The following is a 17996-nucleotide window of genomic DNA, read 5'->3' on the forward strand; positions in this document are numbered from 1 at the left end:
ATGCATTGTCTCTAAGGCCTATGTTTGTTTGTTTTTGACAGGTCCTCTGAGAAACGTATTATCTTCCTCACACAGCTGGTGATTCTCACTCCAGTGCCACTGTGAGTGCACCCGCACGTGAGTTATAAAGAGCTATGAGAAACCCCCTAGTCAGCACCTACGGATCTCAAACGCAGCACAGAATGACGAAGGAAGCATGACGTCCAAACTTAAAAACCTCAACAACATGGGAACCTTACTTGGCAAATGGTCATGGGTCTCGAGGGAGTAAATGGAAAGTTTGACCGTTTTCCATGGAGATGGTTATGGTGCCCTGAGGGCTTTATGTCCTGTGATTACGCTATGGTCAGGTGACCCTATACATTGATCTCTCAAGCCAGGTCAGTTGGTCAGATGAATCTGTAACTGTGACGTTCACCTTTCAGGCCCGAAAAATAAGAGATTTTTCATGGTGGCTTTTGACTTGTGGCTAGATGACTCTGTACACTGTTCTCCCGGTCTCGTCAGTGTGACAAATTAATAGGTGATGATTGACCTTTCACCTTTGAGGGCGAAGGATGAGAGATGACCAACTGGCCAATATAGGCCGGCGGTGGCTTGAGTCTTGCGTAACTGCGCAATGACCAACTGCGTCAAATGGACACATTGGTGGAGTAATCTGGAACATTCCGATAAGTGACTAATCATTAAGATAGTTCAAAATGACTGAATACATAATCAAATAGCTACATCTGCAATTACTTTTTAACTTATTGGACCTTATACTACATAACATACCTGGTTTCCAAAGACCCCGATGGAGCAAGCGGTGGACACCTCCTCCGATCCGAACCACACCGAGGCGATCTTCGACGGCATCCCGAGGATAAACACCTGCGCAAGGGAGCAGCAGAACTGTCCGAGCATGGTGACCGCGAACAGGTCGGGTCTCACGCTGGTCACTTTGATCCAAGTCCCCGCGCAATTCATGGCTGTAGCCACCAGCGCAATAACACGGAGACCCTTCTTATCCAGTAGCCAGGTGACTGGGAATATGAAGGGGATGTAAGTCAGCATGTATATCATTGACATCCAGTCTATGGTGAAAGACTCTACCCCGTAGAACTTCATGAAAATGTTGTTGATAATTCCGTACTGGATCCATTGGAACGAGTTGCAGAGAGAGTACGAGCTGAATAGCAACACGATGAACCATCGTCGCTTGTATAGTTTGATGGTTTGGGTTGTATCGTCGCCGTTCCGGTTGAGTTGTATCTTGTGCTCCATGCGCACGTCCTCGCTGTCACCGGCAGACTTCATAATTGTCATGTTTTCCAGATCTGACACATTTTGATTGTCGTTGATTTCGCCATAAACCAAGGAAGGTTTTTCTTGTTCGCCGCTCATGTTGAAGTTGATTAATTAAGACGTGCTGGTGAATACAATACAGACGCGTATGCCTCTCTCTTACATTTTAGTGAGAGTTCAGAGTAGCCTGACTATGCGACAGCTCCCAGATCTTTTGACAGTACTCTAGTTTTGGGACACAAGCCAAACCAGATACACCACCTCTCGAAGTTCACCCATCAGAAACTACAACAGACACCACTTTCTATTTGATGCCACGTTAGCAAATAAAGCAGTTTAAAGCAAAGACATTCCCTGAGATGAATATGTGAAGTTAAAATTAGCTAAACAACCAAGAAATAATTCGAAGTGCAAAGGGTAGACAAGACAAATCACTCATAGGCTACATTACAAGTAGCCTAGCTAGCCTGAATAGGCGAACTTTTTCCTGTTCCTGTTGTGCTGTTGTTGACAAAACAGTAGCCTACTTTCACAAGCAGTTCAAACTCAACATATGTAGCCCTACATTTGTTTTAAAAGAATGATTGGAGATGTCACTCAGGTCAGCGTCGAGCGAAGAATCAATGGGCGCCATTCGTTTTGCATGGCCAGCTGCCTCGGGTGAGTGGAGATTTCCCTTAAGGACCAATAGCGGAATTGTCTAAAACAGGGGTGACAATCTCATTCCATGGATGGCCTTTCAATTAAGCCCAAAACCACCAGGGGTGGGGAGTTCCTTACTAATTAGTGACCTTAATGCATTGCTCAAGTACAAGGGAAGAGCGAAACCCCGCAGACACTCGGCCCTCCGTGGAATGAGTTTGACACCTGTGGTCTAAAACGTTTAAACTCCGCTGACCGGGGCACCGGGCCATGCAAAACGAACACGTCTAATGTAAACGCCAGTTTTACGTCACCACGTAGGGCCAACCAACCCCCTGCCCATTGAACCCTCTCCGCCATCTGTGTTGAAATTTGGCACTGGGCAAGATAGGGGGAGGGGCTACATTTTGCAACCGAACATCCGACTCTGGTCTGCCGACTAAAATCATTCACCTATCTATGCCAAATGTATATTTTTGTTGTTGGTGGTATAGGCCACACAACACAGTTCCACAAAACACCATCCACTGACCCGAGATAAAATACCACGCAACACAATACAGTAGTTTACAATCGAATAGAATATGGCGCTGTAATTAGAATAAAATAGATAATGTTATGTTACATGTTGAGAAAATGTAAGCAACCATTTGGTCTGAAAATGTAAGCAACCATTGGTCTGAAAACATGAGGCTTTCCACCCAACATCCCCTCTAAAGCGCGCGTGTAAGCGCAGCTCCCACGGGACTGCCAATCAGAGAGCAGGAGAAATGTCTGCCCACAGAGAGAAGCGGGAGATAGAACTTCACTCGACTTTCTAGAGTTTTCCCCTGCTAGTTAACACTATCATTGTTTCCCTTTACTGTGGCAATTGTGATCGAATCAACGCAATATTAGCCACTTTCAATGCAACATCCCGAAACAAAACGAAAACTAGGAGGCAGAATGCATAGGAGTAGGATTCTATTGTGCACGACTCAGTGCATCCTCTAGACTGGTGCGGCATAGCCAATCAGAGCTGCAGTAGGCCTATATGCAAATAGACTATTGTCATAAATGGATCTGTGCCGTTTACTTTGAACTGGATTGTATTTACAGCTGTGGTCACGAGTAGATATGCTTGTTTTGAGATCAAAGCAAGAGTTGCAAGTAGCCATGTTTTGTTCATATCCTTTGCTAGTTAGTGAGTTATTAGCCCAGTTATAGATCATTTTATAGTCAGCAATGGAGGAGTTATTACTTCCTACAAGAGCACAAAATGTGTGCATTTCTAGACATCTTTGAAAAGCAAGTCGGGTAAATAGCCTTTTTTTGGTCTTAAAGGGGCAGCGTTGTATTTTGAGACAGGCTTGAATAAACTAAGTAGCCAATAGGCAGAGGGCAGCATAATTTGTCTGATTCTCTGTAATAATGGTATGCGAATAATAATGCGGTTTCTTGCATCAAACAACACAACAACATTTTCAGTCACCTCCTTGTCTGAAGGACAAGTGGATTAACAGGTTAATGTCAAGCCATGCATGTTTTTTTCAAAAGTCTCATGAGTCCTACATTGAACACCACACATTGGCTGCTACTGTAGGCTGAATAATAGAACCGCTATTTCCATGTTAAAATGTTATGGGATGCATTTTCTCCATTGTTTTTGATGGTAGGCCACTCTGGTAGGCCTACATTACGATCAAATAGCCACAGTAGCCTACTGGGCCACTGTTAAAACTGTAACTTAAAGCGGGTACAGCCTCAGGGTTCACAGTAAACACGCGCTGGAAGTTGCACAGAATTTTCACAACGTTCAAGTTTTCCCTCAGCAGACCTGACATTTGCTCATTGCCGAAAACATTTGCTTCCAACCCTAAATTCACTATTTGCATTTTAAAACAATTTCAAACTTTCTATCTTTTATTTTTAAATGTACAGTAAGACAACATTTTTAAAAAATCATTTTCAATACAACATTCAAAAAAAGTCATTAAAAAAGTACAAGCACAATACTACTGATGGTAAACTAGACCCTGTAAGTCCTGTCTCAGTGCCAGTCCATAAGATAATCATTTATATCGGAGCATACAATGCCGTACCTTACCAAGGCTTACCCTTCATTACTTATAGATACACAGCGCCACCTTGTGACCGTTAAAAAATCGAAACACAAATTCAAGAGGATTCGAACGTAGATCCTTAAATTAGCAAAGTTATTATCAAACTGTACGTATCACTTAGGCAGAATATACATGTATTCATATCAAACTAGAAAAGCAGCACTGTTTTGTGAATGATTTTTTTTTTTTTTTTTACACATCATTGAGTGATTCAAGCTATTTTTCAATGCTCCAATCAGTCATATGCAATAGTGGTAGTCCTGAGAATGAGAAATGCACACAAAACTAGGGCCGGGATGATACGAGTATCGCAATATTCTTTCCATGGCAAAAAATGGAAACAGGAAGCAAATCAAATTCTTTGGTCGATCAAAAACCTTCTGTTTGTAAAATATTGTGTGCTATAGCTTGGAAAATAAATAAATGTGACTCTGGACGACAACATGATGTTTGTTTCCAACATTAGGGCTGATTTCCTAAAGAAGTTAAATCTGCTTTGTGTTTTGTTTCCTTGCCACGATACTAACAAGTATCGCGATACTAGTATCGTCCCAGTCCTTGCGGCAACACGTTGTAATAGGCCTATATAAATGACTTGAAATGTAAAACGGAATAATTTCATTGTTGTATAAATAGCAATGGTACAATAAAAAATGTCCACAGAACTTTGTTCTGGGTAATATTTAATCATGCTGGTTTTCTGTCCTGTAGATATGGACTATTTGCATAGTCAAGCCATTGGTTCTATGGTCGAGTCATAGATGGTAATTTCACATCTATGTGCCTTTGGCTGTGTTTACACATGCAGCCCAATTCTGATCTTTTGCCACTAATTCGTCTTTTGACCAATCAGATCAGATCTTTTGCCAATAATTGGGCAAAATATCAGAATTTGGCTGCCTGTGTAAAAGCAGCATTTTTCATCTTTTAAAATCATAAAATAGTTGATCTGATACAAAGATACCATTCACGAGTGCTGCCTGTTCCACTGAAACAAAGACACCATTCACGAGTGCTGCCTGATCCACTGAAACAAAGACACCATTCACGAGTGCTGCCTGTTCCATTGAAACAAAGACACCATTCATGAGTGCTGCCTGTTCCATTGAAACAAAGATACCATTAATGAGTGCTGCCTGTTCCATTGAAACAAAGATACCATTAATGAGAGCTGCCTGTTCCATTGAAACAAAGATACCATTAATTCTGCCTAAAACACCAGTCTTTAACTTCCTCCTGTTCAAGTGTAGCCTCTTGAAACCAGACTGACCTGGTTTAACGAGGCTAGTTCAAGTGGCTCTCTTCACCCACTTTACCAAGGTCAGTAAACCTCTCCAGCTTCTCTTTAGCACCCCCTGGTGGTCGGTGGTGATCAGTGCTGGTAGTGCGACACAGCGATGCTGTGCTGGTGGTGGAAAACACTGCTCCCGTGGTGGTGGGGGGAGACGGAGTGATGATGAGGGGAGTAGAGGAGGTCAGGGGTCATCTGGGGGGGCAGGCCGGTGCAGAGAGGCTCATGGGTAGTCAGGACGGAGGAGAGATACTTGGCCTCTTCTGTTAGTCTCTTCACCTCCTTCCTCAGAGCTGTGTTCTCCTTCTCCAGGTTCTCACTCTCCTGAAACAATAGGAACCAATCAATCAATGAAATGTATGTATAAAGGCCCTTTTACATCACTGGGTATTACAAAGTGCTTTACAGTAACCCAGCCTGTTTTACAGTAACCCAGCCTGCTTTACAGTAACCCAGCCTGCTTTACGGTAACCCAGCCTGCTTTACAGTAACCCAGCCTGCTTTACGGTAACCCAGCCTGCTTTACGGTAACCCAGCCTGCTTTACAGTAACCCAGCCTGCTTTACAGTAACCCAGCCTGCTTTACAGTAACCCAGCCTGCTTTACAGTAACCCAGCCTGCTTTACAGCAACCCAGCCTGCTTTACAGTAACCCAGCCTGCTTTACAGTAACCCAGCCTGCTTTACAGTAACCCAGCCTGCTTTACTGTAACCCAGCCTGCTTTACAGTAACCCAGCCTGCTTTACAGTAACCCAGCCTGCTTTACGGTAACCCAGCCTGCTTTACAGTAACCCAGCCTGCTTTACAGTAACCCAGCCTGCTTTACAGTAACCCAGCCTAGAACCCAAAGAGCAAGCTGCAGCACAGTAGCAAGGAAACTCCCTAGAAGGAGGAAACCTGCAGAGGAACTAGACTCGGGGGAGGCTCATTCGTATTTGGCAGACAGTTAATAGGAATCAGTCAAACTGAATAAATAAATGAATGAAGCTGATGACCTAATTTATCAAATGGTCACAACTGAAATTTCAGTATGAATTCTTCTCTGTACAGTGAAAATACAATTAAACTATTTTGTGGCACTGCTATGCTGAATGCCAATGACCTGTATGGTTCGACCCTAGGTTACATGGATTACATCTCAGGTCATCGTTTAAACAACCAACGCATCATCAGTCTTTCTGTAACTTCAGCTTTGATGGGAAAAATGATTCAAAAGAAATCCCCCCTGCTGCTGTCATTCATTTGTCAACAAATAATCTTCTAATCTTTTCGTGCAGCAAGGCGTTTTTCTTCTGAACTCCACCATCAGATCTGGTTAGATTTCAGAGTCAATGACCTTTGTGGAAACCCAGTACGTGGGTGGTGGTGGTTGGTAGATCCAGTCTATGTGATTCTTCTATGTAAACCATCTGCTCTAGTTCTGTGAGGCTGCTTATTCATCAGCCCTCCCTCACAGAGCGTGTTAGAGGGGGACGGACCAATGTTGGCTCACCCCAGGCCTCATCACAGGGCGTGTTAGTCTAAGCATATTCTGTGGTTTTATGGTTTCTTCAACTCGCTTGATAAACAGGAAGTTGAATTTTCCCTCACTGTGACACGTTTCCTGTTTCCTGAGTAGTAGTCTCTCTCTCTCTCTCTCTCCTGTGTAAATAAGGTTTAGTAGTAGCCGTGGGCAGGAGGGGAGAGAACGTCTGTCATTTCTGGTAAAGGATCCGTGTCAGTGGGTTGTTAGGATAAGTGACGTGAGCGCTGGGGTTTACCCAGGCCTCCTCTAACCCTGGCCCTGTCTCGACCTTTAGAGGAACACAGTGGAACGATTCTATCTAACCTGTTTTGTTCCCCACACCTCTGGGAGTGAAAGGCCATGATCACCCACGGATACGCAGAGCTCGTACCTTAAACCCTGAACATCTGGCCCTGATAATGTGCAGGCCCACACTGTAATGGAACATTTATATACGTACATGGGGACCTCAGAGCAAAAGACATCAAAGAAAAATACAATGTTAAATTGTTGTAGATTTAACGAAATTGTCTTTCTAAACTACTGAAAAAAAACGATGTTCGACCAGCATTCTATTAAATACAGACATATTTCCTCAAGAGTTAAGAGTTGCACAGATGTCTTCTAGAAGCTCTAAATGCATTGATTTTGACATGACACCATAGACCTTATGAAGAAAGTGTCCTCAGCTGAACTGCATGGTGTCCCATTGATAAACACTACTCTCTTCAGAACTGCATGGTGTCCCATTGATAAACAATACTCTCTTCAGAACTGCATGGTGTCCCATTGATAAACAATACTCTCTTCAGAACTGCATGGTGTCCCATTGATAAACAATACTCTCTTCAGAACTGCATGGTGTCCCATTGATAAACAATACTCTCTTCAGAACTGCATGGTGTCCCATTGATAAACACTACTCTCTTCAGAACTGCATGGTGTCCCATTGATAAACAATACTCTCTTCAGAACTGCATGGTGTCCCATTGATAAACACTACCTCTCTTCAGAACTGCATGGTGTCCCATTGATAAACACTACCTCTCTTCAGAACTGCATGGTGTCCCATTGATAAACACTACTCTCTTCAGAACTGCATGGTGTCCCATTGATAAACAATACTCTCTTCAGAACTGCATGGTGTCCCATTGATAAACAATACTCTCTTCAGAACTGCATGGTGTCCCATTGATAAACAATACTCTCTTCAGAACTGCATGGTGTCCCATTGATAAACACTACTCTCTTCAGAACTGCATGGTGTCCCATTGATAAACACTACTCTCTTCAGAACTGCATGGTGTCCCATTGATAAACACTACTCTCTTCAGAACTGCATGGTGTCCCATTGATAAACAATACTCTCTTCAGAACTGCATGGTGTCCCATTGATAAACACTACCTCTCTTCAGAACTGCATGGTGTCCCATTGATAAACAATACTCTCTTCAGAACTGCATGGTGTCCCATTGATAAACAATACTCTCTTCAGAACTGCATGGTGTCCCATTGATAAACACTACCTCTCTTCAGAACTGCATGGTGTCCCATTGATAAACACTACCTCTCTTCAGAACTGCATGGTGTCCCATTGATAAACACTACTCTCTTCAGAACTGCATGGTGTCCCATTGATAAACAATACTCTCTTCAGAACTGCATGGTGTCCCATTGATAAACAATACTCTCTTCAGAACTGCATGGTGTCCCATTGATAAACAATACTCTCTTCAGAACTGCATGGTGTCCCATTGATAAACAATACTCTCTTCAGAACTGCATGGTGTCCCATTGATAAACACTACTCTCTTCAGAACTGCATGGTGTCCCATTGATAAACACTACCTCTCTTCAGAACTGCATGGTGTCCCATTGATAAACACTACTCTCTTCAGAACTGCATGGTGTCCCATTGATAAACAATACCTCTCTTCAGAACTGCATGGTGTCCCATTGATAAACAATACCTCTCTTCAGAACTGCATGGTGTCCCATTGATAAACAATACTCTCTTCAGAACTGCATGGTGTCCCATTGATAAACACTACTCTCTTCAGAACTGCATGGTGTCCCATTGATAAACACTACCTCTCTTCAGAACTGCATGGTGTCCCATTGATAAACACTACCTCTCTTCAGAACTGCATGGTGTCCCATTGATAAACAATACTCTCTTCAGAACTGCATGGTGTCCCATTGATAAACACTACCTCTCTTCAGAACTGCATGGTGTCCCATTGATAAACACTACCTCTCTTCAGAACTGCATGGTGTCCCATTGATAAACACTACCTCTCTTCAGAACTGCATGGTGTCCCATTGATAAACACTACCTCTCTTCAGAACTGCATGGTGTCCCATTGATAAACAATACTCTCTTCAGAACTGCATGGTGTCCCATTGATAAACAATACTCTCTTCAGAACTGCATGGTGTCCCATTGATAAACACTACTCTCTTCAGAACTGCATGGTGTCCCATTGATAAACAATACTCTCTTCAGAACTGCATGGTGTCCCATTGATAAACACTACTCTCTTCAGAACTGCATGGTGTCCCATTGATCAACTCTACCTCTCTTCAGCAACACTAACCGCTAAGACTAAATGTATTTGTAGCTTCTACAAACGGAAATAGGTGTTCTCTACTAGACTTTACAGAGCGACAGCAGTGAAAGTCAGTGACTAAAACCCAGCCAGTCAATGAACAGAAAGAGACGTTGAAATGAAAGTGATTGTGTTCTTTTCACTTTGACTACACCTGAAATACCTCCAGTCACGTGCTTGTATGACCTGCTGTATTACTGCTGCTAAGTGCATCCCAAATAACCCCCTATTCCTCTATGAAGTGCACTACTTTTGTCCAGAGCCCTGGTCAAAAGTAGTGCACTACATAGGGAATAGGGTGCTATTTGGGGTTGCAGACCTAGTCTGCTTCAGAGAACAACGGGTGTAGAGTCGTATTGCTTCTGCTAGTCTGCTACACAGAACTACCACAGCAGATAGGAAAAAAACTGGGAAAACACATTTTTTGATATTAACATTCAGTGTAATAATCATTAGTAATCATTCTGATGCCCCCACGTGTGATAATGAATACTCAGCACCGCAGCAAACACAAACAGGCAGAGATCTGGCCACGGTGGCGTCCCAAATACAACCTATTCCCTATTTAGTGCATTTATTTTGACCAGGGCTCATAGGTATCAGAATCAGAAGTAGTGCACTATATAGGGAATATGGTGCCATTTGGGATTAACCCTAAGTGTTGAGCCCAACAGAAGCCACGATGACACATCACCACATGGTCCATCAGCACTTTGTCAATCTCATCTCATACAGACCAACACAGACCAACACAGATCAACACAGACCAACACAGATCAACACAGACCAACACAGATCAACACAGACCCACACAGATCAACACAGACCAACACAGACCAACACAGATCAACACCAACTAACACAGATCAACACAGATCAACACCAACTAACACAGATCAACACAGATCAACACCAACCAACACAGATAAAACACAGATCAACACCAACTAACACAGATCAACACCAACCAACACAGATCAACACAGATCAACACCAACCAACACAGATCAACACCAACCAACACAGATCAACACCAACCAACACAGATCAACACAGATCAACACCAATCAACACAGACCAACACAGATTTCAACAACACAGTTTCTTCTTTATAACCTTATCATAGTGGTTCACTGGGTAAATGGTCCCTGCGATTTGAAGGACTTGAAAATAAAGCTCCGCTGTGTTCCCCCGGCCTAGTAAATCAATAATCAATGATCCGTCTGGCTGTCTGATTACTACATAACCAGTCTGATCCGTCTGGCTGTCTGATTACTACATAACCAGTCTGATCCGTCTGGCTGTCTGATTACTACATAACCAGTCTGATCCGTCTGGCTGTCTGATTACTACACAACCAGTCTGATCCGTCTGGCTGTCCGATTACTACATAACCAGTCTGATCCGTCTGGCTGTCTGATTACTACATAACCAGTCTGATCCGTCTGGCTGTCTGATTACTACATAACCAGTCTGATCCGTCTGGCTGTCTGATTACTACATAACCAGTCTGATCCGTCTGGCTGTCTGATTACTACATAACCAGTCTGATCCGTCTGGCTGTCTGATTACTACATAACCAGTCTGATCCGTCTGGCTGTCTGATTACTACATAACCAGTCTGATCCGTCTGGCTGTCTGATTACTACATAACCAGTCTGATCCGTCTGGCTGTCTGATTACTACATAACCAGTCTGATCCGTCTGGCTGTCTGATTACTACATAACCAGTCTGATCCGTCTGGCTGTCTGATTACTACATAACCAGTCTGTTACTGACTTGTTGTAGCCTGAGTGCCAGTCTGTTTGTGCTATCATGCCCACTCCTTGTTTGGCTCGACAATGACAGCAATGGAGTTGGCAAGAGCACAAACAGATCTGGGACCAGGCTATAGAAGGAGACAACAGATCTGGGACCAGGCTATAGAAGAAGACAACAGATCTGGGACCAGGCTATAGAAGGAGACAACAGATCTGGGACCAGGCTATAGAAGGAGACAACAGATCTGGGACCAGGCTATAGAAGGAGACAACAAATCTGGGACCAGGCTATAGAAGGAGATAACAGACCTGGGACCAGGCTTAGAAGGAGACAACAGATCTGGGACCAGGCTATAGAAGGAGACAACAGATCTTGGACCAGGCTTAGAAGGAGACAACAGATCTGGGACCAGGCTATAGAAGGAGATAACAGACCTGGGACCAGGCTTAGAAGGAGACAACAGATCTGGGACCAGGCTATAGAAGGAGACAACAGATCTTGGACCAGGCTTAGAAGGAGACAACAGATCTGGGACCAGGCTATAGAAGGAGACAACGGGCGGCAGGTAGCTTAGTGGGTAAGAGCGTTGTGCCAGTAACCGTTGTGCCAGTAACCGAAAGGTCGCTGGTTCTAATCCCTGAGCCGACTAGGTGAAAAATCTGTCGATGTGCCCTTAAGCAAGGCACTTAACCCTAATTGCTCATGTAAGTCGCTCTGGATAAGAGCGTCTGCTAAATGACTAAAATGTAAAATGTAAACAGATCTGGGACCAGGCTATAGAAGGAGACAACAGATCTGGGACCAGGCTTTTAGAGGTTATAAATCGGCTTTTGGGGTGACCTGCCAAAGTTTGCAGGTTTTGGGAACACTGCATGGGTAGACTGTGTATTTATTTTATTCAGGCCACAATTGACTCACTGCTAGATTGCCAATGCCAAGCCCAGTCGTACTTGGATATGGTGCCATACATAGGGCCTGGTGGATAGTCATCCTAACTCATAGCCAGACATGGTGCACGCATCGGTGTGTTGCATTGTGGGTAGTCCTCCTAACTCATAGCCAGACATGGCGCACGCATCAGTGTGTTGCATTGTGGGTAGTCCTCCTAACTCATAGCCAGACATGCATCAGTGTGTTGCATTGTGGGTAGTCCTCCTAACTCATAGCCAGACATGCATCGGTGTGTTGCATTGTGGGTAGTCCTCCTAACTCATAGCCAGACATGCATCGGTGTGTTGCATTGTGGGTAGTCCTCCTCACCAGGTGTAGACTGTCTGCCTTCTGGGTCTGTCTCATCCTGCTCTTCTGGGCAGCGATACGGTTCTTCTCCCTTCTCATCACTTTCTTTATGTTGTCTGAGGAGCCCTGGGGAGAGACACGGGGAAGAGTCATCTTCCTGACAGGACGGTAACTGTTGCCCACCCCAACTAACTTACACTAACGGGTGGAGTATTAGGGTTCATTCCAATATACAGTAGATATTATAGATTGAAAATGTATAATCATGCATAACAATATTGACAGTTCTAGGATGAGACATCTCTCTGGTGCATGACTTGACTGACGCATCATTTCTACAAAGCTGAGTTATTCTGATACCATGAGAACTGAAGTATTCAGGACATGAAACAAGGCGTGATCTGAGACCCACCCCAAACCAACCCTTCCCTGCAGGTGCAATATTGCAATGTTAAGTCTATCAGCTCATCCCTTCATCAAACGGCCTTGATTCCCAGACCACACCTACAGTGGGGAAAAAAAGTATTTAGTCAGCCACCAATTGTGCAAGTTCTCCCACTTAAAAAGATGAGAGAGGCCTGTAATTTTCATCATAGGTACACGTCAACTATGACAGACAAAATGAGGAAAAAAAATCCAGAAAATCACATTGTAGGATTTTAAATGAATTTATTTGCAAATTATGGTGGGAAATAAGTATTTGGTCAATAACAAAAGTTTCTCAATACGTTGTTATATACCCTTTGTTGGCAATGACACAGGTCAAACGTTTTCTGTAAGTCTTCACAAGGTTTTCACACACTGTTGCTGGTATTTTGGCCCATTCCTCCATGCAGATCTCCTCTAGAGCAGTGATGTTTTGGGGCTGTCGCTGGGCAACACGGACTTTCAACTCCCTCCAAAGATTTTCTATGAGGTTGAGATCTGGAGACTGGCTAGGCCACTCCAGGACCTTGAAATGCTTCTTACGAAGCCACTCCTTCGTTGCCCGGGCGGTGTGTTTGGGATCATTGTCATGCTGAAAGACCCAGCCACGTTTCATCTTCAATGCCCTTGCTGATGGAAGGAGGTTTTCACTCAAAATCTCACGATACATGGCCCCATTCATTCTTTCCTTTACACGGATCAGTCGTCCTGGTCCCTTTGCAGAAAAACAGCCCCAAAGCATGATGTTTCCACCCCCATGCTTCACAGTAGGTATGATGTTCTTTGGATGCAACTCAGCATTCTTTGTCCTCCAAACATGACGAGTTGAGTTTTTACCAAAAAGTTCTATTTTGGTTTCATCTGACCATATGACATTCTCCCAATCCTCTTCTGGATCATCCAAATGCACTCTAGCAGACTTCAGACGGGCCTGGACATGTACTGGCTTAAGCAGGGGGACACGTCTGCAGGATTTGAGTCCCTGGTGGCGTAGTGTGTTACTGATGGTAGGCTTTGTTACTTTGGTCCCAGCTCTCTGCAGGTCATTCACTAGGTCCCCCCGTGTGGTTCTGGGATTTTTGCTCACCGTTCTTGTGATCATTTTGACCCCACGGGGTGAGATCTTGCGTGGAGCCCCAGATCGAGGGAGATTATCAGTGGTCTTGTATGTCTTCCATTTCCTAATAATTGCTCCCACAGTTGATTTCTTCAAACCAAGCTGCTTACCTATTGCAGATTCAGTCTTCCCAGCCTGGTGCAGGTCTACAATTTTGTTTCTGGAGTCCTTTGACAGCTCTTTGGTCTTGGCCATAGTGGAGTTTGGAGTGTGACTGTTTGAGGTTGTGGACAGGTGTCTTTTATACTGATAACAAGTTCAAACAGGTGCCATTAATACAGGTAACGAGTGGAGGACAGAGGAGCCTCTTAAAGAATAAGTTACAGGTCTGTGAGAGCCAGAAATCTTGCTTGTTTGTAGGTGACCAAATACTTATTTTCCACCATAATTTGCAAATAAATTCATTAAAAATCCTACAATGTGATTTTCTGGATTTTTTTTTCTCAATTTGTCTGTCATAGTTGACGTGTACCTATGATGAAAATTACAGGCCTCTCTCATCTTTTTAAGTGGGAAAACTTGCACAATTGGTGGCTGACTAAATACTTTTTTTCCCCACTGTACATTTACAAATAACTGTTGTCAAGGAAACTCCTCATTGTTGTTCTACATGATTCTACATTTCTGCACGATTCAAAATTTTTACATGATTCTACATTTCTGCATGATACTACATTTCAATCTAAAGCAAAATACTATGGAAGAAGACACGTCCTAGATGCCCAATCGTAAAAACCAACCAGACCCGCCAAAACATGTCATTTAACAAGCCAATGTGTGCATGAGAGAGAGAGAGAGAGACAGAGAGAGCGAGAGAGAGTTGAAAATGACCACAGTAAAGACAAAAATGAGTGTCAACCCCAATACAGAGCACATGATAAGAGTATGATTGTGATGATTACTCCTCGACAATATGTTATTGAAAACACGTGACTGTAAATGCCCCATCTGTCTGTAAATTGAAATGATGTACCAAGCAATAAATCTACCATGTCTAAACATCCCAATGATAACACGTCATAACTGAATAAATGCTATAAAGAGAGAAGGTAATAAATAGTGAAAGGTTGTCCATACCCTCCTGCTGCCCGCCGGCGAAGGGGATTTAGTGTAACTGGAATCATTGCTGTCAGAGCTGTGAGCCATAGCCAACCACGTTGCCCCAAACCCTGTTCCTCTCACCACTTCTGCTTTTTATTTGTGTCTGTATCGCTGTGTGTGTGTGCAGCAGAGAGAGTGTGCTACGCTGAACTTGGTTGGTCGCTTAATGAGTAAGAACTAGTTCTCTCCTCTTTCTCTTTCTCTCTCTCACTCCTCTATTCACTCACTCTCTCTCTATACCTATCTCTCTCCTGCCCTCCCTCTCTCTCTCTCTCTCTCTCTCTCTCTCTCTCTCTCTCTCTCTCTCTCTCTCTCTCTCTCTCTCTCTCTCTCACACACACACACACATTATGTCTGCCTAATTAGCAGCCAGCGTCTGATGTGGTTTCTGGTAAAAAAAAAAGAAGAAAAACAGGGTTAGTGACACCAGACTGGAAGTCACATGACCCTTGGAAATTTTGCATAGCGGTATGAACCTATAGGGGGCATGTCTACTATCAAGTAAACCCCACAGGAACCCCGTTCTTCTATCTACAGCGGGGAATATATCATATTCTCAGTACACGGACTGATCATGCAATTAGCCTGACTGGAATATTAGGAGGTAGAATGGTAGAATGAGACACTGTTACCAGAGGAGGCTGCTGAGGGGAGGACGGCTCATAATAATGGCTGGAACGGAGCAAATGGAACGGCATCAGACCATGTGTTTGATGTATTTGATACCATTCCGCTGATTCCACTCCAGCCATTACCACGAGCCCCGTCCTCCCCAATTAAGGTGGCACTAACCTCCTGTGACTTTTATACACAGTTTCATAGAGAGAGAGAGACGGTGATTATCAAATTAGATATATTTTCATATGAATACAGCAATAAAATGGGCCAGGAATGAAGAAATCTAATTGTTCCATATTAGATACAAATATTTATCCTGGTCCCAGATCTGTTTTGTGCTCTTGCCAACTCCTTTGCTGTCATTGTCAAGTCAAACAAGCACAGATCTGACAGCAGCCTAACACATACTGGCTACAAAAAGAAGGATGGGCATTCCTTCACCTGCTAACAGAGCATCTACCGTACTGAAGTTTAGATAGACACTCCCCCCATGGATGACTGGGTCAGAGTATCTACCGTACTGAAGTTTAGATAGACACTCCCCCCATGGATGACTGGGTCAGAGTATCTACCGTACTGAAGTTTAGATAGACACTCCCCCCATGGATGACTGGGTCAGAGTATCTACCGTACTGAAGTTTAGATAGACACTCCCCCCATGGATGACTGGGTCAGAGTATCTACCGTACTGAAGTTTAGATACTCCCCATGGATGACTGGGTCAGAGTATCTACCATACTGAAGTTTAGATAGACACTCCCCCCATGGATGACTGGGTCAGAGTATCTACCGTACTGAAGTTTAGATAGACACTCCCCCCATGGATGACTGGGTCAGAGTATCTACCATACTGAAGTTTAGATAGACACTCCCCCCATGGATGACTGGGTCAGAGTATCTACCGTACTGAAGTTTAGATAGACACTCCCCCCATGGATGACTGGGTCAGAGCATCTACCGTACTGAAGTTTAGATAGACTCCCCCATGGATGACTGGGTCAGAGTATCTACCGTACTGAAGTTTAGATAGACACTCCCCCATGGATGACTGGGTCAGAGTATCTACCGTACTGAAGTTTAGATAGACACTCCCCCCATGGATGACTGGGTCAGAGTATCTACCGTACTGAAGTTTAGATAGACACTCCCCCATGGATGACTGGGTCAGAGTATCTACCGTACTGAAGTTTAGATAGACACTCCCCCATGGATGACTGGGTCAGAGTATCTACCGTACTGAAGTTTAGATAGACTCCCCCCATGGATGACTGGGTCAGAGTATCTACCGTACTGAAGTTTAGATAGACTCCCCATGGATGACTGGGTCAGAGTATCTACCGTACTGAAGTTTAGATAGACACTCCCCCATGGATGACTGGGTCAGAGTATCTACCATACTGAAGTTTAGATAGACACTCCCCCCATGGATGACTGGGTCAGAGTATCTACCATACTGAAGTTTAGATACTCCCCATGGATGACTGGGTCAGAGTATCTACCGTACTGAAGTTTAGATACTCCCCATGGATGACTGGGTCTCTCACACATTTGCACATAGCTTTGGGGTTTCCACCAGCCTACTCTACTCCCATCTCAGCGGCACCTCACCAGCTGCAGGGGGATAGTCACAGGGGGGGTGAGACCTAGCATGCATACCAAATGGCACCCTATGGACCCTGGTCAAAAGTAGTGCACTATAAAGGGAAAAGGGTGCCATTTGAGGTGAGACCCAGTCAACCATCCAGGTATGTATGGGGAGAACTAGTGGGGCTCCCCTCCTCCCTGCCCTGTGAAACTCCTCTCTGCTTTTACTGTAATGGACTGTTTACAAGGTGACTGGAACCCATCGATAAGAAACTCCTCTCTGCTTTTACTGTAAAGGGCTAAGTGTAATATAACTGGAAGTTATATCGATATGAAAGTCAGGATTATTTTTTGGCACATTTGGGATCTTAAAAAATAAAATAAAAAAAATTAAAAAGTATCACTTTTACTATCAGAGTACGGACTACATTGGTAAATACTGGAATAGCCTGTGTGTGTGTCTGTGTGTGTGTGTGTGTGTCTGTGTGTGTGTGTCTGTGTGTGTGTCTGTCTGTCTGTCTGTCTGTCTGTCTGTCTGTGTGTGTGTGTGTGTGTGTGTGTGTGTGTGTGTGTGTGTGTGTGTGTGTGTGTGTGTGTGTGTGTGTGTGTGTCTGTGTGTCTCATCATCTTCTTGCTGTTCCTGTGTATTTCATCAGAAACCTACAACATGAAATACTGTATTTTATATGTCCTCTAGTCTACTACATAGGCAAC

At 43.9% G+C, this 17996-nt stretch overlaps 2 protein-coding genes across 4 annotated transcripts in view; both read right to left on the reverse strand.

Annotated features, from left to right (window-relative positions):
• Positions 1–3219, reverse strand: part of LOC121556164 (feline leukemia virus subgroup C receptor-related protein 2-like) — a 74439-nt gene extending 71220 nt beyond the window's left edge. For all 3 annotated transcript variants that reach the window (XR_006658178.1, XM_045213000.1, XM_045212999.1), the window contains exon 1: positions 778–3219. Coding sequence is in view for 2 of the 3 variants with exons in the window: in XM_045213000.1 (XP_045068935.1) it covers positions 778–1386 (609 nt within the window). In the remaining variant the exon portion in view is untranslated. The remainder of the gene's footprint in view (positions 1–777) is intronic.
• A 1267-nt stretch (positions 3220–4486) lies between these two features.
• On the reverse strand, positions 4487–15225 carry LOC121556170 (basic leucine zipper transcriptional factor ATF-like). The gene is made up of 3 exons (XM_041870063.1): positions 15057–15225; positions 12458–12562; positions 4487–5646 (listed from the first exon to the last, which is right to left on the reverse strand). The coding sequence occupies exons 1-3, from the start codon at positions 15123–15125 to the stop codon at positions 5404–5406; spliced, it is 417 nt and encodes a 138-aa protein (XP_041725997.1). The 5' UTR covers positions 15126–15225; the 3' UTR covers positions 4487–5403.
• Positions 15226–17996: the final 2771 nt, after the last annotated feature.

This window comes from Coregonus clupeaformis, unplaced genomic scaffold (genome assembly GCF_020615455.1).
Source record: "Coregonus clupeaformis isolate EN_2021a unplaced genomic scaffold, ASM2061545v1 scaf0069, whole genome shotgun sequence".
NCBI classification, from domain to species: Eukaryota; Metazoa; Chordata; class Actinopteri; order Salmoniformes; family Salmonidae; genus Coregonus; species Coregonus clupeaformis.